The sequence below is a fragment of the Pteropus medius genome, unplaced genomic scaffold (genome assembly GCF_902729225.1).
Source record: "Pteropus medius unplaced genomic scaffold, Ma_sr-lr_union100, whole genome shotgun sequence".
In the NCBI taxonomy this organism is placed as follows: Eukaryota; Metazoa; Chordata; class Mammalia; order Chiroptera; family Pteropodidae; genus Pteropus; species Pteropus medius.
In genome coordinates this window covers 1,205,404-1,229,790 of record NW_024352790.1, presented here as the reverse complement: position 1 = coordinate 1,229,790, position 24,387 = coordinate 1,205,404, and the positions used below count along the sequence as shown (strand labels likewise).

At 37.9% G+C, this 24,387-nt stretch overlaps 1 protein-coding gene across 13 annotated transcripts in view; it reads left to right on the top strand.

Annotated features, from left to right (window-relative positions):
• The window catches only part of EPB41L2 (erythrocyte membrane protein band 4.1 like 2), a 193,307-nt gene that overhangs the window by 158,753 nt on the left and 10,167 nt on the right, over positions 1-24,387 (top strand). For 4 of the 13 annotated variants that reach the window (XM_039849919.1, XM_039849916.1, XM_039849917.1 and 1 more), the window contains 9 exons: positions 739-885; positions 2,202-2,303; positions 5,771-5,920; positions 7,103-7,156; positions 7,356-7,922; positions 9,776-9,898; positions 11,704-11,802; positions 13,504-13,584; positions 17,573-17,683. In XM_039849919.1, coding sequence (XP_039705853.1) covers positions 739-885; positions 2,202-2,303; positions 5,771-5,920; positions 7,103-7,156; positions 7,356-7,922; positions 9,776-9,898; positions 11,704-11,802; positions 13,504-13,584; positions 17,573-17,677 — 1,428 coding nt within the window. In that variant the 3' untranslated portion in view covers positions 17,678-17,683. The remainder of the gene's footprint in view (positions 1-738; positions 886-2,201; positions 2,304-5,770; positions 5,921-7,102; positions 7,157-7,355; positions 7,923-9,775; positions 9,899-11,703; positions 11,803-13,503; positions 13,585-17,572; positions 17,684-24,387) is intronic. The other 9 variants (XM_039849921.1, XM_039849920.1, XM_039849925.1 and 6 more) reach the window with 6 other exon arrangements.

Genomic DNA, 24,387 nt, shown 5'->3' with positions numbered 1-24,387 from the left:
TATGTGGAGCGATTGGGCCCCACATTTGTATTTGGCAAGTACATGAAACCAGTATGACATTGACTAATTTTATAGAGGCCAAATGCAAGCAGCTTCTGTAAGCCGTTATTTATTCCTTAAGGATTAAAAGCCACTGCTGGAACTTCCTGAAAAAAGTCAATCATTCATTCCCTCTACCCCCTTTTTTTTTTGTTGTTTGTCTTGATGGATGATCTGGCTTTCCTGTCAAGCCAAAAGTGCTTCTCAGTGCACCTTTCTCTATTTTTACTTAATTTACTGTGTTCATAGAATGCAACTTTAGTAGTAGCCCTAATCAGAAAAGCGAATTTATAGGAACAAAGTCATAGGCTACATTTCAAATCTAGCTATTGGAAAGAAGATTTATTAGCCATTTTGAGTATTAGTTCCATAATTTCCTACTAATAATGTAAATAGTTATTTCTTTAAAAATTCTAAACAGAGAAGACATTAGAACCCTTTGAAATGTGCATCATAAAAAAATTACACATTGGCTTTATTTTCAAATTTTTAGGAACTCACTAAGCTTGTTCATCGGTGATAATATGGCTTTTGAGACTTGGCATTTTTCTTGCTTTAATATGGTTTTTTAATCATAAGTTTGCTTTGTCTTATTATTATTATTATTTTTTGGTTTTATTTTTGTCCTACTGGGTTTTTTTTCCTTTTGGATTTCCCCACCCCCCCATCCCCCACCTTTATCGCGTTACATATTGCTAGGACCTGGATAAGGCCCAGGAGGACATACTGAAACATCAGGCTAGCATTAGTGAACTCAAGCGCAATTTTATGGAATCCACACCTGAGCCGCGCCCTAATGAATGGGAAAAACGACGTATCACACCTCTGTCCCTACAGACACAAGGGGTATGTCATTAGCTATTTGTTGGCTATATGTCTCACTCCAGCTCAGTTAAACTCTCTTATGTTAATCTCGGGAAGTTACCAAATGTTCTCATTTAGTTTTTTTTGTTGTTGTTTTAAATGTAATTGCTAACAATTTTTTAAAATACTAAATATTTATTAACAAATGTAATACACATTGACCTAGTTCTTAGGTAAATTGTATGAGTTTCAAAATACTCTTGAAATAGTTTCAGAATAACAATTTTATTATAGTAAATTAGCGGCAATCAATTGTTAGAAACCGACATTATATGGTATTTAATAGTAAGCTTTTCAGATATTGACTTCTGAAATAAGAAAGTTTACTTAATAAATAATGTAGACCATATTTAGAATGGTTTAAGGTCATTACTGTGAGACAAACGGGTTAAACTTAGCTTTGAAGACTGATAAATCCTGTTGAAAACTTAGAGAATGTTATATCTTACAACTTAATACTGAAATGTCCTAGTAATGAAATGTAGACTAGTGTTTTAAAAACATTTTCAACCATAACATCTCTTTAAACTCTTTACTTCCATGATTTACTTCTCCTCACCACCAATATAAGTATTGCCTTTAGAATATATTCTTAAAATACTGCTACATTCCTTCCTATCTACATCTGTTCTTTACTTATGCTCCAAAATCTCTCCTTTTATCGACCAAGAACTTCCATGGGCTCATTTATTGTACTTGAGGAGACAGTGATTATATTACATTTAATACACATTTTAAAAAGTGTATCAAGGTGTCACCGTCCAATTTTATCTTTTCCCTTTCACTACATTCCTCACTTCTCTTTAAGTTCATCATCAAGTCTGGCATGAATGTTGCCAAATTGGATACTTTTGATTTAGATAGTCTCATGCTATTTTTATTCACCTTTTCTTAAAAAGCAAAACTGTTAGTTGCTTTAAGTTTGTGACAGCGAAAGGAAAGTAGCTCTTTAAGAACAGATGAGCAAAGGTAATTGCTGAAACTGAAAAAAAACCCACAAAACTTTTGAAAATATTAAGATTTAAAACACTATGGTAGAGTCCTATGGAGTTATATACAACTTAAATTCTTATTTTTTGATTTCCTGAAGATATTAATGTTCATATTTCAGCAATGGACTCTAGAGTGTTGTGTTTTCTAGAGAAACAGTGTGTGTTATGCTAAGATTTTGGCCTGCCTGTATGTGCAGCTTCATCTGGTTTGTTGCGCTGACCCACACAGTTTTTTTATGTTTATGTTGCTGTCGATGTGATGTACTCGTCTTATTTGTTGATTTTGTCTATTGTTTAAAACAATAGAGAAAAGGAGACCATCTTTTCAAGGATATTTTATCCATGAAGGAGAAGCATCAGATGGCGGCAACACGGACAGTTGAAGAAAAAGCCCAGGAGGCAGACAAGGTGTTCACCTGGCACCCTTAGATATACTCTTGCTTCCTCCTCTTTTCCTTTCAGTTCTGTTCACAGGATTAGATACTTTTTTTCTTATGTATCAGCCTAAGCTTTTTAGAAATAATTTTTGAGCATGAAAAGTTAAATCTCCATGTATAAGAGTAGAGGATCATTAGGTGAGATATTGCAGAAGTATTTTATTTGAAAATTCACTATTTGAAACGAAGACATGTCAACTAATTTAGTTGATAAGTGACCCCTAATTTTGATGTATGTGGCTGGCAGTTGGGAAACCATGACTTCATGTGAAAATGCGCTGTTTGTACAATGCTCGTGCACACTGTGGTGGTGTTAAACTATGTGTGATTTAGGTTACTAGTTTACTAATTACATTTGGAAACCTTTTGAATTTTCATTTTTAAGATTTTTAATGAGAGGAAAGATTTTGTTGTACCACAGCAGCCCCTCAGATCTCTCTCTGTTCTCCTGCATATATGAAATATCTGGCATTATTAAGAAGTTAGCTTTCTGTTGCTTTTACATTCTTATTTTTCTGTTTCCACTGATCTTGCTTAGCCAGCTGGTCTGCCTATTAATTTCTGGGACTTAGAGAGCTTAGAGTCTATCGGAGATAGACATTGGACATATAAATTGGTAATTAGAAAATTTGAGGTACTAAGAAGGAAGTGTTAAGAAAATGGAATAACAGTGTTGTGTTGGAAGTTGATGGGGTAAGGCTGCTGAACTGTGTGGTCAGGAAGAGCTAGCATTTGAGTTGAGACCTTAAGTGATGGCAAGGTGACAGTTTTTCCATGTGTAAGAAAGAGCAAATGCAACAGCCCCAAGGCAGGAACTAGTTAAAGGAACTGAATGACCAAATGAGAAGGGTTTAGGACCGGTCAATGAGGTCAGACCCCAGATCCTGTCAGGGTCCTAAAGACCACATCGACAGTTTGGAATTGTATTACAGGAGTGGTGGGACGCCAATTGAATTGCTTTAAACTGGATAGTGACATAATCCTTTGGATCTGACAAGCATCCTTCTGATGCTGGCTGGATGAGGAATGGATTACAGGAGATATTATTGAGAACAAAGATCAGTAATAACGAAAAAGTGTTTCCACAAAATTCTGATTTTCTTAATCAGTAGAGACCATTATTCATCAGAACATACAGTGGGGTAGGAGAGGAGGCAAACTAAATGGAAAATGAAGTCTTGTCCTACTGGAATTTGAGATGTAGTTGAGGTGAAATATTTCCAGAATGCTGCAAATGAGAAAGATAATGTCATAAAGCTAAACCAAATGGCATATTTATATACTCTAAATGTTAGTGTGAAATCCCATAGCCAATTAGACTCTGTGTGAAATGACTTTAATATCACATTTTAAAATATATATTTTTAAAACTTTATCCTCTAGAAACATGTCAAATGGTATATTTGATCAATGTAATGTTCTTGTACTTTTTGCAGTAGGAAACTTTGGTGAAGATGTTTAAAATTATCGCTTTTCTGGATGTCATGGTTTGGAAATGTACAATATAAAATATGATGTCGTAGAAGCTCCACTAAAGTGACGTTATGTGAAATTTAAATCTGGAGTTTACCCACTATTAAGCTTCTAAATGGTTTATCTGCACTTGAAGTTACTGCTTTTTTCTTATTTTTTCCCTCTCCAGCACATGAAGGAAAATACATATTTGACATACATATGGATTATTGTAACTGCAATCATCCATTCATCTGTTCACCCAACACTTATTGACCATTTGGCAATGTATTCGCTTGCCCCCCACCTCCCAGCAAATAACGTATCACTACTATTAGTTGACAGAGTGTGAGCAGTTAAGTCTACTGGAGTGTTTTGGTTTTTAGCAGAATATCTTATAAATTTACATCTTTGTTGCATCTTCATTTTGCTACTGATTTTGCAGGGTTTCTTGATTATCTTTAAATTATAATCCTTAATGAAATGTGAAATAAACAATTATGTATAAGAGTGTAATTTGACCAAATTTTCCAAATTTCTATAATATGAGTTTAGAGATTTATATATTTAAAAAAAAAAAAATAGTAGTTTCTCGTTTAAATACATCAAACTTTCAAAGTGGTTTTAGTTTGAATACGAATAATTTTGAGAATAGAGCAGAAAATTGGAAACCAGATCACTTAGTCTTTACTAGGTAAATAACTCTACCGTATATCCTCTTATGTGTTGGGAGAATTATGGCACATTTAAATTCGTGTAATCTCTCATGAGTGTAGAGATTACATGACTATAGTTTTAAGATATTTTTGAAGATATTTTATTGAATAATTAAATGCATGACACTTATTTAAACTCCCCAGTGATCTCTTACTTGGAAGGACACCCTCTCCACCCACTCAACCCCCAAGGGTGGTGTAATTATGGAGATTGTAATTAAGCTGAATTAGTCCATTAGCGTTTTTTTCTCTCCTGAATATTGTGAATGCTCGTAGCCCTCTTCATCTCACTGTCCCTATTCCTCACTGCTCCTATACACCATCCCAAGGGGCATCCCAGTCACTCCTTCATCAAGGTCTCTGAGCAGTGGGCTTATTAGGAAGTACACCTGCATACTTCTGACATGAGGCGAAGCTTCACGGTGACTCTTTGCTGTTGGCATTCCAGGTACCTGGGACAGTCCCCAGCTTTCCTGCTGTGCCCTACTAGGCAGGTAGGGACCATTGCTTTAGGGCCAGAAACGTAAAGATTAAATTTGCCTTACTAGTTTTGCAGGGACAGATGATTTTAACATGGCTCACTGAGTTTTCACCTGAGTTTGTCTTCCTATTTAGAATTCTTTTCTTTACCTGTTTGTTATTGGAAAAAAAACAAGTACTGTTTTCTTCATTCCACACCATATTTAGCATGTCTGAGGGGATTTCTGTGAGTCGCTGTCACAGCACTTACTGTACAGTTAAAGTGGTGTGGAGAAGGGAAAGGATCTAGGAGCTGGAATGGTTGGGGAAGGCTGTACATGAAATATGGGACATTAAGTGGACCTCAGAGAGATGACAAAATTGGCAAGGCCCAGAGTACGTAAGGGAACGGCATTGGAGACAGGCAGGTAGCGTCACCAAAGCTAGGACACAGGAATGGGCGATTCAAGTGTAGGGGCCCCTGTGCAGACAGAGGCTCATGCCACAAAGCTGCCTCAGAAATAGACAAAACAGTGTTTGTGATTAAAGCTTTAGTGACAGACCAAGGAGTTTTAGTTGGTTTCCATAGGTTAGAGCTATCAAAGAGTCTCAAGCAGAATGGAAAGCTGGTATTCGGATAAACCACCACATGTGCCTGCTACAGAATCTTTCAGTATGCTCACCTTTCTTTCAATTTATGCTATTCTGTGATTTTTTTTTCTTGTGTAACCTCTCCTTTCTTTTAATAGGTCACTGCTGTCTGGTCTGGCTTATTGTTAATTCTTTGCTCTTCCTTTTCTGACCTCTCTAGAGCCTAGAAGAGGAGATAACATCAATTTTGTTTAGTGAAAAGGGCTTTTCTGATAGCATGACAGCCACCACTTGGACAGCAGAGGGCACTGTTGTGAACTATAATGCTCCTGAAAAGCTTTCTTCCTCGCCCTTCTCACAGTTGCTTGAGGTGCATTTTACTTTGTTTCCCCTGTTTTTAAAAGCCACATATGAGAGTGATTTTTATTTTTCAAATATTCAGGAACCCTTCCACTCAGTGCTTTCACCAATTTCATTGGTGAAATTAATTCTTCCTGGGAGAAACATTTAAGAAATAATGACTGAATTTGAACATAAGGAAAAGAAAAAGATTGGATGTTTCTCTTGCTTCTTTTGGGTGCCTCCTTACCCCTCTCCTCCAGAAAAATCTGCCTAAATTCAGAGAATCATTTAAACCAGCTCAGATTGAGAGTTGTTAATATGTGGAGGTAAAGCCTCAACCAAGTATAGAAGCTCTAAGTATGCTTTGCAGAATTAAAAGTATTCAAAGCCTTAAATGTCTTTCAGGCATCTTCTGATGGCTTAGTGAACATTTGGGTACTATACTACTTAACTAGATTTACTCCCAAGAAGTAGATGTCTGCAGGGATCAGGAGTGAGCATCTCCATATAAAGTTGGTTCATTTCAGTTTTCAAAGATGCTAGAGAAGAGGCTAAACTCAAAGAGAAAACACTTGGGGTCGTCGTTGACTTCCACCCTAATATTATATAATATCCCTTTTGCTGATCTGTAGTACAGTTTGGGATGTATTATAGATTATATGTATTATTCCTTCCCATTCCATTTTTGGAACAACTATTTTTATGTTAATAGTTATCTGAGACCAACTATGAAAAACAAGTTAAAGCTGTTTTTTAAATGAGCCGGCAGAAAATAAAGGTTCTCTCTTAGTAATACTATATTTATTTAGGAATCAGGGTTTCAGACAGGCTGTATAGTCTGATTAAAGTCAAAACTGTTTGATGAATAGGTTTTATAAGTTTCAGAATTTATACTTTAAAATAATCGATAAGCTTAGTGTAATTCCAGTTTTTTTTCCCTACCTTGTCAACTATGTAAGTAGAGCTTATAGGTATAACTTTCATAAAAACATTTTATTTCTTTGGGAGGATGCTGGCTGTTTTGTGTTTTTGTTTCTTTTTTGTAAGCTTTTTGCATTTGTCTTGATTGTCTCTTATGTGACCTTGAGCAAAGGTTTTTGTAGATGTTGATTCTTACTGTTCTGTCTTTGCAGTGTCAGATGTTTGTGTTGGTGGGTGTTGAGGTAACTCTTTATTGATTTTGTGTCCTCGGTTGCTTTTTGTTCCGCAGAAACGCGCCCCCGAGCCAGAAGGGCCTTGCACTGGAGCCAGCGATGCTGCGAAGGTCCTCCCCCTTTTCCATTTAACACCATTGCTCGATGCTTCTGACGACCCTCACGTTTTCCCTGCTTCCCTTTCAGTCAGCCATCATAATCATCTTTGCTTTTCTCCATTACATGAGCCTGCCATCAGTTAATTTTGGTTTCCATCATTTTCATTTATTCATATATTTTTGTTTTCCCTCATCCATTTTTTTTGTGCAGAGTTCACATGAGACTCTGAATGTAGTGGAGGAGAAGAAGCAGGCAGAGGTTGGGAAAGACGAAAAAGTAATCACTGAAGAAATGAACGGTAAAGAGATATCACCTGGGAGTGGTCCCGGGGTGATCCGTAAGGTGGAGCCCCTGACGCAGAAAGACTCCACCTCCCTGTCTTCTGAGAGCAGCAGCAGCAGTGAGAGCGAGGAGGAGGAAGACGTGGGAGAGTACCAGCCCCACCACCGCGCGACCGAGGACACCATAAAAGAAGAGCAGGAGGAGTATGAAGAAGAGGTGGAGGAAGAAGCCGGCCGAGCAGCCAAGGTAGTAGAGAGGGAGGAACCAGTGCCAGAAGCCAGCCCAGGCAAACGAGCAGGTGCCAGTGTCAGCACAGTAGAGACAGTGACCCAGGAAATTGTAGTTGCCCCAAAGATATCTGCAGAGAAGAGTGTACACGAAGGCGCTATTAAGCAAGACATGAGTGAAGAAACAGAGGACGAGCAACATAAAGTTAACGGAGAGGTGTCTCATGTTGACATTGATGTTTTGCCACAAATTATTTGTTGTTCAGAGGTAAATGGGAGACTCAAGCGGGAGCTAAACTCTGGAGCTCTTTCTCAGGTGGACAACACCTGCCTTTCTTCTTCTCCTGTCCACCCAATTCTCCTTCGGCTTTTTCAACAAGATTCTGGTTTTGATGTCTCATGGGAGGAAGCGGGGAGCACTGCTGTGTAGATTTTCTGCGAGCGCGGGCATGGTTGCTAGCTGCTTTACCGCCACTGGATCACCTGACCATAAACTTTCCCACCACCACCACGTCATCTTTTCATTCTTGCTTCACTCTCGAATTTTTCTTTGCATGTTCTGGATGTTTTCAGCTTTTCGTCTTCAGTTGCACTGCTTCCTCCTACTAAACGGCTTTTTCGTCGATTTAATTAGAAAATTGTGTATGTGTTGTTGAAAAGTGGTCACTGAGTGTGTGTGCTGCCGTCGTCATGACTGGGTTTGACTTTTTGGCTCATTCTCTCTTCAATTTAAGATTTTTAGAAGTGGCAGCAGGCTCTGATTACCATGGTGCTCTGAATTCAACATCTGGCAGTGATGAAAACAGTATTTCTTGAATACCACCGTGATTTCTGTTTTTAGGTTCCAGGGATTGTATGGTTTGGTTAGAGCCTTTGCTTTCCTTTTAGGCAGCCAGAGGCTAGACTGTTTCATAAGAGATTACTCTTCTTTTCTGTCCTATCATCAATTCTGGATTATTCTCAAGTCGATCATGTATTGTGGATATGAGTCTTTTCTTTTTTCTCTATAAGAAAGAGAGCTTTCCACACTCCTCTTAGATTAAGTCTTGGTCTCTAGATGCAGTTTTAGTTATGCTAAGGGAGGGCGAATGTTCTTGATTTTAAAACTAAATGCCCATCATGTAGGAATTATCCATATTTGTTCTCTTTGATGGGCTAGAAATCTTGAAGTGACTTTGTCTTGAAATAATTAAATGGATTTTTATCCATTTAATTTTTATGTTACTTTAAAAAATGCCTGTTTCACTTCAGAGAAGACATTTCGAGAGTCTTGGAATGCTCTGAACCATTTTCCTCATTTATATACAGTTGTTCCTCTTTAAATAATTACACTTGAGAATTTTCTCTCAGAGAAACTACTGTCATATTTTGGTAGTAGTATAGGCTGGTGCTGTATTAGACATACATGGTCAGCAGACTGCAGTGTTAATAGGCTGTGAACCTCTCCTTTAAAGTTTTTAATTGTTCAAAGCATTAATGCAATGATGGTGGACTAGTGCTAGATGTAACAGTTTAACTTATGTAATAGAGAAGAAACACTGCAAATTTTAGACAGGTATAATTGAAAACAGTCAGACTCAAAAATATTCCTTCTGAAAATGGAATTTTCTTGTCAATAGGGCAGAAAGGGCTTTTGGGAGAAAAGAGCAAATCTTAGCCTACCTATGGTGTGCTAGTTACAGGCAGTGGACCTTCACACAAACCGTGTGGTTCTTTAAACTTCAGTAAAAATCAAGGCAGGTCACTTCATGTAGTTCATTCTGTTTTGTTTTCAATTTTATCGTTACTTGCCCTAAGCTAAAATATATGTATCATTGTGCACTAGGCTTGACATGTAAGTAGTTTGGGACCATCGTAATTTGAAGAAGCGTACCATAATTAATGCAGCCATTATGTTAATTTATTCTGATCATATATATATGTGTGTGTGTGTGTGTGTGTGTGTGTGTGTATATATATATGATATTTGAAGGAAAGTGTTTTGTTTTAGATTATTTACATCTCCTCTTTTGTGCATGAGTGTGTGTTTGGATATATTTCTCACAATTATTTTCGAAGGCTCCATTAAGCACTTTTCATAATTACCTCTAGAATTTATTTTTCCTTTCCTTTCCACCTTAGCCACCAGTGGTGAAAACAGAGATGGTAACAATTTCTGATGCCTCACAAAGGACGGAAATCTCCACCAAGGAAGTCCCTATTGTCCAAACTGAGACCAAAACCATCACATATGAGTCTCCACAGGTACTAAAGCTCTAGATTTGGACTATTTGAGTTCTTTTTTTTATTCAGTCTGATTCTGTTTTCATTCTGTCTTGTCCTAGTTTACATGTTTCTGACTTTGACATCGCTTTTTATATCTCCGTTCTATAACTGAACCTCAACAACATAATTTGCTCTGTTGCTTCTTAGATTGAGATAGAGAGCTGCAATCAAATTGATGACCCAGTAATTATGTGGGGAAAGCATACATATGATCATTTAGGACAGGCAGTACCAATCTTGTTCATATTATTGTAAGCCATTTCTGGCCTGATATGCCCAGGAATGTTTGTGTACACTTGGGAAACTGATCATCTGATGAAGTTTATTGGATATGATGTAATTTGTAGGGTTTAGACCCTCCCCCCTTCAACTCCATGAAGACAGATCCAGTCAACTCACTCTTGCTTGCAAGTCTACACACTGCACACACATCTTTGCTTCTTCATGTGAGATTATCTTCTGAAGACATGTCATCATTCTTATGGAAATGTAATACTGTCTGTCTAAATAATTATCAGATTTGTCGGTTTGATTTTAGATATCAGACATTGATTCTGTAAAGATTTGAAGTAAGCATTAAGATACTTAACCGTAAGGGTAACGTAAAAGAGAAGAAGGTATCATTCAAAATGGAATGGTTTCGAAATTTATACAATTGTTCACTCAACTGAGAAACTTAGTGTTCATAGTAAGATTGTACCAAGGTGAAGAATGGCAGATGATTACCCTCTCAGATTACTTTTTTTTTTTTTAAGGTTTAATGTATGTATATGTGAACTATTCCTCAGAATTATTTTTGATATGTTATCTTAAATGTATATAATATGCATAGATCCCACATAAGCACAAACAGGTTTTTTATGAATGAGGGTGGTGGGAAGGCACATACTCCTGTGTTTCTGTGATGGTAAGTGCCCTCATAAAAAAGTACATTGCATGAACCAAGTTCAGGAGAGATTTCCTCTTAACAAACAATAAAAAAGGTTCAGGAGCTTCTGGTTATTTCCTTGTGTCAGTCTCAGGAAACAGGAGGCAAATATAGTTGGTGATCTTAACATAAACTACTAGGATAGTAATTTTCTTTATTATTTCTGCTAGTAAATTCCAGAACTTTCTACCTTTTCTAGTATTAAAGCAAACAAGTTAAAACCTATTTAGATATATCATAGGATTTATATATGAGGTATATATGTATGTAGAGAGAGCACATATATGCATATGTATTTAAATATATGTCCCCATATATATGCTCACAACACAAACTATTGTAGAACAGTGTCATTTTTTAAAAGTCTACTAGAGATAAGGAAATAACGAAATCATGCAAGTTTAAGTCTACTGTAGTCAGGTTTTGTTGCTTAGATATCTGAGAAAATGTGTATTTTTACCCACCTGTGCTTCAACAACAACAAAATCAGCACTTCTGGTCACTGTAAACTTCTTTGCCTGATTCGCTAGTTCTTCCTTGAGCTTCTACAAACAACCTTCAGTCAAAATCTCTCCTGTAGCTTTCAGTCCCACCTTCTACTTCCACTCTTCCTTTTTTCTCTCTCCCTGTATATGGGATTTGCTTCTCCATGTGCATTTTGCCTTTGCCTTTACTCTCTTTAAATGCTAGCCAATCTCCTGGTCAGTTAATTACCACTATAAACATGCAAAGGCAGGTAGCATCTTCTGCCAACTGCAAAGATTTTAAAAGATGCATATTCGATGGGGAAGGGTCTTTTCTGAAAACATAATGGACGTTAAGCATTGCTTTGTATTTTTCCCCCAACTATCCAAAGATTGATGGCGGGGCTGGTGGTGACTCGGGCACGTTACTGACCGCACAAACCATCACTTCTGAGTCCGTGTCGACAACAACAACCACACACATCACCAAGGTAAAGCAATCCAGGGGAATCCTAGGGAGAGGATGGTACATTGCAAACAGGATCTTTTCTTAATTGTTTCTTTGTTCCTATACACACTTCAAAGTGATACACAGACAGTGCCAGTGGAATAAAAATGCCTACATTTAAAGTATCCAAGAAATTGGGCTTCATTGACAAATGTATTTAAATAAAATTGCAGTTTTGTAAAGTACAAGGGGGTAAAAATATGTTATGAGTAGCTATACCTAAGACAACTAGCTGTAACAGAGAGAATTTAATGAAAGTGGAAGCACAAAAGGCTGGTAAGTACAAATGAGCCCACTTAACTGAAGCAAGTGAGTGAAGACTTATTCAGAATTTTCAACAGTTTGTTCAAATAATGTAAATTTTCCCTCACTGATTTAAAATACTTGTATGTTGACTTGGGGCATTTTTCCAGACCATTTTCTAAATGTTTAATACCAGATGACCAGTGATTCTCAAAGTATGGTCTCTGGACTAGCAGCGGCAGCCTCACTTGGGGACTAACTAGAAGCGTGAATACTGTGGCTCCACTTCGGACCTACTGAAACCTTGGGTGTGTTTTAAGAAGCCCTCCATGTGATTCTGATGCATAACGAAGTCATCAAATTTCTCTCTCCAGCCTTATTTTCAAGTATTTCCTTTTGCTTCTACTTTTCACATTTGGTTAGTGCTTGAAGGTCTTAAACATATCTTTCGTGCTTTCTTCACCTCATATTTCAACAAAAAAACCTTTGTACATTAAAAATATGTCACAGATGCAAGATGGTATTGCTGTACATTTTAAAATATATCCAATTATTAAGACCTAGTGATAAGCCTTGTTTCTTATGGTAAAGTGAAGTCACTTGTGACATAATGTGTAAATTTATCAGAGGTGTAGAAGTTGGTATGTGCTTTCTCAGCAATGTGTGGATTTTGCTCACTGTCTCTTTAGGATGTCACTGGCATATGATCTCTTCAGTGTCTGTCATGCCCCAGGCTCTATTAGCTTGCTCCAAGCCAGTAACTGTGTGCAGTTCACCTAGGAGTTCCCGCCTCCAGGTCTCATCACACAGCCTTTGTTCAGCCCTACTCCATGTCCACATGTACAACTATGTGCAGAAACTGTAATCAAATCAAACATTGAATGACTACCTTTATAGCACCCTATCACATCTTAATATCTTAAACCAAATCCAAGTCCTTTTTTTATTATTGCACTAAACCACATGATTTGTATGATAAATCAAGCAGTGAAAACGATAACATTAAGCAATTTCCCAAACCTAAACAAGATACCTAAATTGTTAGAATTCCTTGTAACTTTATATAAACCAAACGATTATTTCTTCTTTTTATTCTTTTCAAAAATTGGCAAATTGGGAGTGAAGAAGCTCAGGAAATTATAATGGAATGTCTCCGTGACTATATGGATTGAATGGCAGCTCTTCCCTCTTAATCTCACCTAACTCTTGATACTATAGTTTTAAACTTGCTTTCGATTGAGGAATACTTAAGGATGCTACCATTTTAACAAAGGATTCTCCATTGAGCTTAAAAGTAAAGTTTTCCAGAATATCAGTCTTCCCCACTCAATGTGCATTGCCTTATGATGATCAGAAGGTCTTGGTGTCCTCCATCTGTGTTCTCTGATTATGTGTAAACATGCTTTAGTGATTGCCCTTTCTTTTTCTCTATGACCTTTAGACTGTAAAAGGTGGGATATCTGAAACAAGAATTGAGAAACGCATCGTGATCACAGGAGATGCAGATATTGATCATGACCAGGTAAAAAAGGTTCTGGTTCTGAAACTGACTGTGTTTATTTTCTAACTTTTGCGCCTGCCATTGTGTTACATCCCTGTTTTTGGCAGACCCTTCTTCCAGTGACTCATTGATTCTACCTTCTAAGCATGGCGTAAAGGCACTTCGCAGCCTAGACATGATCTGTCTTTTCAGCCTTCCTAACACTGGATCAGCATAAAGCACAGCTTACTCTTTATTTCCCACTGGCTTAACGTGTATTTTGGGGTCAAAATAATTGATAGGATTCCTGGCAGCCATTAGGTATCATGTGGGCCTGGTTTAAAGGTAAGTCATCAGTTATTAAAAAATGAATGGCACTGACTTCCGAAAAAATATGAAAATCCACTAAGTTTGACTTGGCCTACTTTAAAAAAAATTTTTTTGAGCATTAGAAAAGTTGGGCTATTTACCACTAGGTGTTTTATTAGTATTATTGAGGAGTTGGGGAAGGTAATCTAAAGTCTTTTACAAAGTGAAAATTCACATGTATTCAGAAAAAATTTTTCAAAGAATCATGCTTCCATTGTAATGGTGGGCAGAATGCATGACTTTAAAAGCAGATGATGAATAGAACCGCCAGAGACTTTGAGAGTAGCTTTAATTTTAGACAGCAGTCCCAAGGAATGATAATAATTTTTTGTTTTGTTTTCGGAGTTGATTTTTAACTTGGCTTTAAAGGAGACCAAGCTGTTTTCCTTTTATAACAACTTGAAGAAAAAGAAAAGAAATGCTCGATTGACTGTCCCAGCTGGAGAATTGGAACAAATGTTCGTTACCCAGCTTTAAACACAATGCTGAACCTCAGCAAAGAGAATTTTAGAGAATAAAATTTCTTGTTTAAAATAGGACTCACTATATGTGACCAAAGAGAAATAGATTTCTTCTATGCCTACAAAGACAATTACTATTTTTTTAAACCCTTGTAGGCATGATTTTCTTACCTGTTTCATATGTATTTTTTCATTCTCTTGAATTATTAGAAGTTAAAGGGTTGCCCTGACTCTGAATTTTGACTTAAGAGTACAGATTCCTAGTAGATGACCAGTACACGTGCCTGTTTACCACTGGAAGTGAATTACCTATGGGGAACCAAGCCTCCAATTCCTGTGCAGAGGATTTTTTCTGCTCTGTTCACTGGTACACTGTTGAGTTCCTTTGACCTTAAGTTGGAGCAAACCTATTCTTGCTCTTTTGCTCTGGGACTCTCACTCAACAAGCATTTGTTGGATTCCTGCAGCATGCTAGGCAGGAGCCCACATTCTTTGGCTTGGTGGAAAATGAAAATCAGGATCTTCTCCCAGCCTTTGTTTTTTTTCATCTCTGTCTCTGCTGACCTTTTAGATGCCACTTTTCCCCTTAGCGGTCACCCTCCACTTTTATTTTGTGTGCACTCTTTTTTCTTTTGGCTTATTTTAACTGAAAACTCAAATCCAGGCAGTACTGTTTCTGAAAGGCAAATAGTAAAAACACAGTCTGAAATGTTAATACCAAAATGCACCTGGTCCTAACTCACATTAGAAAACAGTTATGACACCACTGCGGCATTAACTGTTGCTTCCAGGACATGCACCCATTTGTATGATGGGCTTCAGCCTGTTTTAAATCCAAGGTCAGGTATCCAATGGCAAGAATAGAGATTTTAACTTTTTCATAACTTCTCATGTCTAATTATAAGATGGAATAAACTTTTTTGACTAAATATAATTTTGGCTTTCGACATGCCCATCACCAGAAGCTTACAAGTTCACATTCTCCTTAGAGCCTGTAATGAGGCGACAGAGCTGTTTAATATTAAAGGAGGGAAATCAGTTCTCTGCCAAAAACTGATATTGATCATGTAGTGACTTTAGTATCATTGACACCTTTTCCAGCTCCTTGCCTATATTAAAGAAATCTTAATAGTGGAAGAGAACCCTTCATCTGAGCAAGATAGGAAAAAGAGAATCTCTTTCTCGCTGGCAAATTAAAGAGTGTGCTTTTAGAGAAGCTTGCTTTGCATGTCTTCACCCTGTACCAGCCCTGGCACACTCAGCTCTAAACTGGGGAGATGCAAACAACACCGAAGTTGCTCCTCCGTGTCAGCTGTCACCTGTCAGCTGGAAGGTTACTGAGCAAAACCCCGTTCTAATAAAATACCTTCTCAGTTTGTCAATACGATGTGATGGTTTTTCCAGTCTTTATTGTTGCCATAATCAACATTTTGCAGTATTAATATCTATACTGATATATGGAATGAAAGGAACTAATGGCAAACTGCTTTCACCTGTGTTTGGAGATGATTAAAGCAGTTTTCAGTTTTACCTACTATTCTTCTAATTAAAGCATGTTTCACACGTGTTACTGTCCCATAAGCATCATTTATATTTTTGCTTTTAACAATTACACTGCTTGGATGTAGGTAGGCCTTTGGAGCCAACATAAAGTCGAAGTATCTTATAAGTTGCCTATAAGCGACCTTTGGCTCCCATCAGAGCGTGTTCTTCCCAGTTGGGATTCCACACCAGACAGGTTTGATCATCCCAGTCTCTGTCTTCCCTCCAAACACACTATCACACATGGAGAGCCGCACTCCTGTACTCCTCCCTTCCCCATTGACACCTCAGACAGTACTCGGAAGCACTCTCTGAGATGAGGTCTCCCCACTCCACTCTCGCCCTTCAGTCTCCCTGCTCTTCCCATCTGACAAACAGTTGTGCCTCTGCTCAGATTGGAAGCTGGTCCCCCGTCTGAGTTCTCTCTTATCCTGACATAGGTGAGTCACCAGAATTTGTTCCCTAGTAGAAATTTAAGCACTTTCAAGTATCTTCCAATCTCCTGTGCAAAAGTTTTTTGATGTAAAAACGATTTTTTTTGTAGATTTACCTTTTTTTGTAGAATAGGCTCAGAGTTTTACTCAGTAACCTTCCAGCTGGCAGAAACTATATTCCAAACAAGAAATGCAGTTGTCCCCTAAGGTGACAGAGCAACAGGAAAAATTGCACTGCTGTTTTTAAATGCATCTTTTTCTTATGAGTTATGGTGCTCTCTAGCCCAGTAGAATTTCTTTTATATTTTAGAGATCTGTCCTAGATTTTAAGTATTGTTCCATGGCATTTTCTTTTACTTTTCCCCAAAACAACTTTAAACAAAATAAGATCTTTTCACTTTGCCACAGCACTCATAGACAATACAGAGAAACCTAGCTGCTTTACCACACAGCCCAGCCCAGTGGAAGGGCACCCCTGGGTTCATCACCCTGCAGCCCACTGGCGGGATGGTCTTGAGAAAGACCCATTACCCTTTGCACCTTTCAACTATAAAATAGATATCTGTACTTTATAACCAGAAGATTAATCTATATTTGGTCTTCAGCTCTACATATTGTGTGTCATTGTTGCTGCAGTTTTAATTGTTCTATGCCCTAGAAGTGTATAGGTATTTTTCCTGCACCATTTTAGTTCAACAAAGATTTTTATCTCAAGCAATTACTGAGACCATAGGAGGGCAGAGATGAGTGAGGCCTGGTCCTGCACCTTGGGGTTTTAGGCAATTGGGTAATAGCAAGTATTAATTGAGTGTACAGGGCAGGCCCTGTGCTAGATACTTCGTGTCATTCCTTCAGGCCTAACAGCAAACCATAAAATGATCCGTATAACCTTAGCATTAGTCTCAGGTTAGAGGTGGAATACTAAGGTCAGAGAATATCCATCTTCACCAAGTCTTCTGGTGAGTGCAAGGCTGGAATTTAGAGCCAGCATGTTTCTTCTACATGTATTATTATTCAAAAGGGACAGGAGAATTGAGGACTGAAGAAATGAGAAGCATTCTCTAAAATGAACACGAGCCCGTTTCAAATCTTCCTGCTTCCTCAAATAAAGCAATAAAACCATCTTGGCTTGAGGGGGAATCCCTGGTGATCAGTATGCATGGATGCTCCCCCTGAGAAGGATCCTCTTCCTCTGCTGACAGTGCTCTCTCCTGACCCTGGCAGGCACTGGCCCAGGCCATCAGGGAAGCCAGAGAGCAGCACCCCGACATGTCGGTCACAAGAGTGGTGGTGCACAAAGAAACTGAGTTGGAAGAAGGGGAAGAGTAAGTTAAGGTAAGAGAGCCCGCACCGTCTGGGGCCTTTCTCGTGCCTGTTCTGCGCTTCTGAACCTGCTGAGGGATATGAAATGCACTTCTGTATCACAGCGTCTATCTCCTGTGGTCCATTTGATTTTTCCAACTGTATCACCCCCACCCAAGTATATCTGCTCGGGTTACCTGCATACAATGATAGACTGTCGACTGATGGCCATGTGGTACTAATAACTGCCGTGTATTGAGGGCTGCTAATAATTGACATTTAATAAGTTGCTTTATTATTTAAAGGCACAGTAGTACAGTTACCTTAATTATTTATGTTCACAATTGCCTTTGAGAAAGACGCTATTGCTTTTGTTTAGATGAGGAATTTTTATTGTAGGAGGCACAAAAGAGATGAGTTAAATCCTTTAAGTATAGACATTAATAATTGTATATCAGAGAATGAACCATAAACAGAAAAGAGTGCTTTGATTATATAAAAATTTAAAAAAACAACAAAAACAAAAGTAAAGGGTAAGTGACAAAGTTTAATATACCTGGCAGAGAAAGGATTAATATCCCAAATGTATTAAGAACTCATATGTGTCATCAAAAAATTTAAACACTTAAGTAGAAAAATGGGCAGAGGATTAAGCTCAAACAAACCATGTAGAAACTAAGTGAACAATAAAAATGTTTAAATCAATATCAATTAAAAATTCAGCGTACATGTTTTCACTTATAAATCTGGCAAAGTTTATGTTTTTAGCCAGTGCTGGGGAGGTTGTGGGAGGAAAAATAAACTCTCCTGCTGCTGTATAAATAAGCAATATTTCCTAGAAGATAATTTGGCAAAAACCCACATTAAACATGCCTACCATTTAAACCACTTTTAAGAACTTTAAATAGAGATGCATACAAAAATTTACCTATAAGCGTATTTACCACATTTTTATAGTTACTAGCAAAAAATTAGAAGCAATCTAAATGGCCAACAGCAGGGGTTGGTCATACCTTATCCTGCCAACATGTGATGATTAGGTAGAACCATTAACAGTTGTGCTAAAGAATTCTTAATGAAATGAGTAAATGTTCATTGTATCTGTATTAGAATTTTAAAAAGCAGATTTTATTACACAGCACATGTACTAAGATTGTTTTTTTGTTTTTAATTTTTAAACTGACCCGTACATTGATCAGTCAGTAGATAAATGCACCACTGGAGTGGCCGGTCATGGCACACACCTCCTGCCTTGTGGCCAAGTGCTTTTTCATCACAGGAAGTGAGGGTCCGGCCATTGCACAGCCTGCCCTCTGACCTTTTAATTTATGCCAAAATCCGAGAGCTGTGAAGCCACATAGCTTTTTCTTGTTCTTATTGATTCTTGATAGATTCTGGATATTAACCCTTTGTCAGTTATGTCTGTTGTAAATACCTTCTCGTTTGTGGTTTCTCTTTTATTAATATAGTTCAATATAATTAATATATTTATTAATATAGTAGTTGTTAATATAGTTAATATAGTTGAATTAACAAGCTTTCCTTTACGGCTTATCCTCTTTTCCTACCCTGAAGTATTAAAGATACTTTGGATCCAGAAATGTCACCTTTCACATATCAGTCCTTAAACATCCGAAATTGTTTTTCCTGTATGATGAGAAACAGTGATCCATGCATTTTTCGTATAAGTAGCCAGCCTTCCAGCATTGTTTATTGAAGAACCCATTCTTTCTTCCTCTAATCTCAGGTCATAAATCGTTTTTTTATATGCATGATGTGTTTCTGGGCGCTCTCATTCCATTAGTCCATGTGTCTGTCCCTATTCCAGTGCCATGCTGTCTTAATCACTGTAGCTTTAAAATGAGTCCTGATATCTGGTAGGCCATGTCTCCCCAATTATTTTTCTTCAAGAATATCTTGGCTATTCTGGGCTCTTTCTGTTCCTTGTAAATTTCAGAATTAATTTGTTAGGCTCTGAATAAACCCTGTAGTATTTTAATTGGAATTATATTCACTCTGTAGCTCAGTATGGTGAGAACTGTATCTTTATGGTATTAAGTCTTATTTTCCACAAATGTAAAATATCTCTCCGTTTATATAGGTCTTTAATTTCTTTTAATAAAATATATGATTTCTTTTTAACCCGGAAAGAAGTCTGATAAATCTTTTCTAGCTGTTGCTAGTATAGAGAGATACATTTGACTGTTCTATATTGTTTTTCTACCTAGCAACTTTACTCTTTATTTTTTAGGTACTCTTTATAGCGACTCTTTATATTTTTATATGAATAAAAGCTTTATATTTTCAACACAGGGTGTATAAAGGCCTACAAGCAGAAATCATTTAAAATTTCAGCACAAGCACAATATCTAGTTAACTGAATGAATATGCTGTTAAATACTAAATCTTTTTATTTTTGATATGTATTTTCCTGATGATTTTATATATGAATGGCTGAGAATATCTTAGCTGGGAGTCAGATGGTCAAATACTATGTATAAGAAGATCTCAAACTACGTGACATTGGGCAAATCAGTGAGGATAATTAAATCTACTTTTTTCTTTTTTTTTTTTTTTAACTCATAGGACAGCTTATAAGGATATTATAAGACAATAAGAAAATTGAGTGTTATACAAATGTAAACATACTGGGTATTTCTCTTAAATTCTATGAATCAGTAATGACCATTGTGAACATTACCAACACCCCCACTTTCATTTATGGCATATTAATAAGTTTTAAAATGAATTAGTTATATCAGTTATTCCTGGCACCTTATATTCATTTTTGCAGCACACACACACACACACACACACACACACTCTCTCTCTCTCTCTCTCTCACACTCACCCTTTGAAGTTTGCTTGTCTTAGAGGTTACCTTTTATAAGCAGCCTAATTAAACAGGAACTTAAAGTATAAATTCACATAAAAGGTGAGCAAACTAGGTAAGTTTGGAAAAATTCATTCATCCACTGAAGAATTATTTGAGTGCCAAAATGTGCTAGGGTTGGGTTAGGCATTGACGATTCAAATTGTCAAATTGGTAGATAAAACACAGTCCCCCTCTTTGGGAAGGATCTCCAAGAGGGGAGGTGTAAAAAAAAAAAAAAAAAATGTAATTGCAAATCTGATAAATGCTCTGAAGGAAACAATGTGATATGAGAAAACAAAATAAGGGACTTGAACTATTGTAAATTTAGCCTATTACTTGAGAAACAAAGTTTTAACTCAAAAACACTAAAAATAGGAGTTACCTTACTGTCTCAAAGTCATTTTAGCATTTCCACCCCCCTCCAGCTATAGCTTGTTCTTGAAAATTTTCCCTTCTGGTGACTGTCAGGCTGAGAGGAGTGTGTTTCTACTGCTTCAGCTACCCTCTTGCTGCCCTGGCAGGATCCCACAGAGGCAGCAGGTGGCCCGAGGCAAAGAGCAGGACCAGGACAGTATGTGAACATCAGAAAAGAATAAATATTTGTGATGTATCTGTCCCGCCACCTGCCTTTTCAGATGTGAAAAGGTCTCCTTCTGACCTGACCTCTCCCTTTAGAGTAGCTCTGAGCATTTGATCAAGCATTAAAAGTAGGGGGTGGTTGGGTGGAGAGACAGAAAGATGGTCAAAGGAAAACCTACAGTGGAGTGAAACTCCTGAGTCTGCCTTCCCAGCTGGGTGTTGGCCAGCTGTGAGGCCAAGGAACTAAATGCAAACACCACTAAAAAGAAAACTCAGACTTCAGAGGAATACCTCACTAAATCTTTGTAACTTTTTTTTTTTTATGTTCGTTTATAGACTGTTTCCTCCTGCCAGTTTGTCCCAAATGAATATTTATGAGCCCTCAAATGGACACATAGTGTTACTGACCTATATTGCCACTGGAATGGTCTTCTTGAGCTGTCCTGATCAGGAGGGAGAAGACCCCAGGCTTGGTGGTGTGGTCTCGTGGCCTCAAAGAGAGTTCCAGGAGTGGGAGCTTGTGACTCCGCTTTAGTTGGCACTGTGAGCTCTCTGAACCCGGACTTCAAATGAGCCTTTGACTCCTGGAGTATCATTGATGTGGGCTAAAGCGAATAGTGCCTCTTCATCTGAAAGCGATGAGCAGCCAAAGGATAAAATGACAGGGAAGCAGCCTTTCATCCATTCACCCATTTTATTCATTGTGTGCTCATCATATACATATATATATATAGACAGAGGGCCCATGAGATCTCATCTACTGTTTTACCATGGAGATTTCAAATCAAAGAAGGTCTGCACTCACAGACAATGAATCAGTGGTAGCACAACAGTTTTAAGTTTTATGCTATGTTCTGAACTGAGCTGAGTGGGGAAAAAAGATCTCTAAGGCAGGATGGGGAGTCTTACTTGAGCTTCCAGGTGAGTAGGAGTTAGCTCAGTGAAGAAAGGCATAGGAGAGGACATTCCAGTAGGATATGGTGCTGTGAACTTGACACTCTAGGAACAGCACAAAATCAAATATAGCTGGATTGGAGAATACTTATAGGAGAGTGATGGGAGGTAAGAAGAGCAGAGTCAGAAGTCCAGGCATTAAGCGTCTTATAAGCCAAGCTGAAGAGGCTAAACTTTATCTTGAAAAGGTACAAGTACTTCTCATGTATTTGAGAGATGGTAAGTAGGTAAAGGTTTGTGACTCGGTGACTGGTTTGCATGAGAGTATGGAAGTTAGCGAATTGGGAAGTTGGAGGATGGGGAGGAATCCCAGATAATGTCCATGTTTGTAGCTTGGGCAGATGAGATGATGGTGGTACCTATAATTTCAATCATGGAATAGATAGATGTTTCATGTCACGTGCAATATCACCAGCCCTCTGCTCTTAGCTACCTTAAAGCAAAAGTGTATTTTTCATTTTGTGGTACTATATAGGAGAGACCAACTATCATAAGAATTATGGAGGAAGCTTGGAAATAAATCTGTAAGTCCCCATCTTATACACACACACAACACAGGTAATGGGAAATTTACCAGGTAGTCTGAATGTTAAGAGGAAGTATAGTATAGCAGATTTGCAGGGTTCAAACCTACTTTATAGTTGTGTGACCTGAGCAGGTTATTTTGCTTCTCTGTGCCTCAGTTTTACCATCTGTTAATTGGGAATGATAATAGAATTTACAGAAGGATTTGTTTCCAAGGCAGGTTGTAAGAACTTTTACATAAGGTCAGCCAATAACCCTATATTGTCATTAAGAGTCAAGTAAAAATGAAGATTTTCTGTAGTGGACAGTCTGGTGTCGGACAGAGGGAAGGAGGATTTGGAGGCCTGGGAGAATGGGGTGAAAGGTTAAAGAAGTACATATTAGTAGCAGATGGATGGTCACGGAGATGGGGAGCATAGCACAGGGAATGTAGCTAGCATTAATATGTTGGTTAGGTGGAGGGTCAGAGGAGGGAGAGTGCAATTGGGGGGATCGTTTTAGGAACTATCTAGGTGTCTAACCAATGTTCTGTATACGTGAAACTAAATTTAAAAATAATTTAAAAAAAAATTTCTGTCCCAGAGATGGTGACTTTGAGAAATGTCACAGTAGGAGATAGCCAGAAACTTTGAGAGAGAGCACAGTAGGCTTCGGATCAGGAGTCAGAGTTTCGAAGGTCATTTGAAATGTCATTGACTCATGAAACCTTCGGTTTAAGCGATGTCATCCAGGGCCTGATCAGAATTGAGACCTGGGGAGCAGAGGACATAGAGGAGGAGGAAGAAAACAGGGAGAAAAGGGTGTCATAAAAACTGCAAGAGAGGATAACTTCAAGAAGAGGGTAATCAAGTATTAAATACGGCAGAGAAATCTAGTGAATGTGTCCTTTGAAATTGTTGGTACAGCAGTAACCCAGGGGCTTTTTCAGAGCTACTTCAGTCAAGTAGTAGGGATGGAGCCCTATAACAGGCTGAAGAAATGGGGTTTTACATGAGAAGTGTCTCCAAGAAGCTGAAATTGGTAATAGGGCCTTTTGCTTTTCTGTCTACTCTGCCTTCTTTATCTGAGAAGATGGAGAGCATTGCATTAAGTTTCACAGAACCACCAGAGCCAGTGCTGTGATTACTAAAATCCTGGCAAATCCATCAGTCCTTGGAACCTTTTAGATATACCTTGATTCCCATTCCACAATCCGCAGTAAATACATAACTAAATTAGCATTGTTGCTTTCTGTGGTATTGTGCATTCTAGTGAACACCATTTTCTAAACAAGATACTATCATGTTCAAACCAGCATTTCAAAGTCTGGGTGATTGATGTTCATGGCTTCAAAATGAACTCTCAACCCTAAAGGAAATTAGCATTAGCTATCTGACTCGCCAGGAAAACTGAGCTCTCGCTAATTATGAGCTACTCATTTAACATGGCCCCGACAAGCATCTCCCTGTGCTGGAAAGAGAAGCACAAGCCCCTTGACTTCGGATGACTGTTTCCATTTCAGGAGTCAGCAGGTTTTCAGGCATATCAAATGTGTTGCATTTTAATTTTATTCTATTTGTCTAGTTGTACTAGTCTCATTCCTAAAATTAGCATTTTACTACAGCTTAGTTTTTGATGTAGATTAACGAAACCTAAAATTGAAGACTTCTTATACATAGAAATGAAAAGCCATTTCGGATTTAGTGAGTTTTAGGCATAGCCTGCTTTCACTCTAGAAAGCTATGGAAAGTTCAGTTTTAATATTTATAAATGCAGGTGCTATCAGCGAGTCAGTTACAGTATATTTGAACTACCCAGCCAAGAT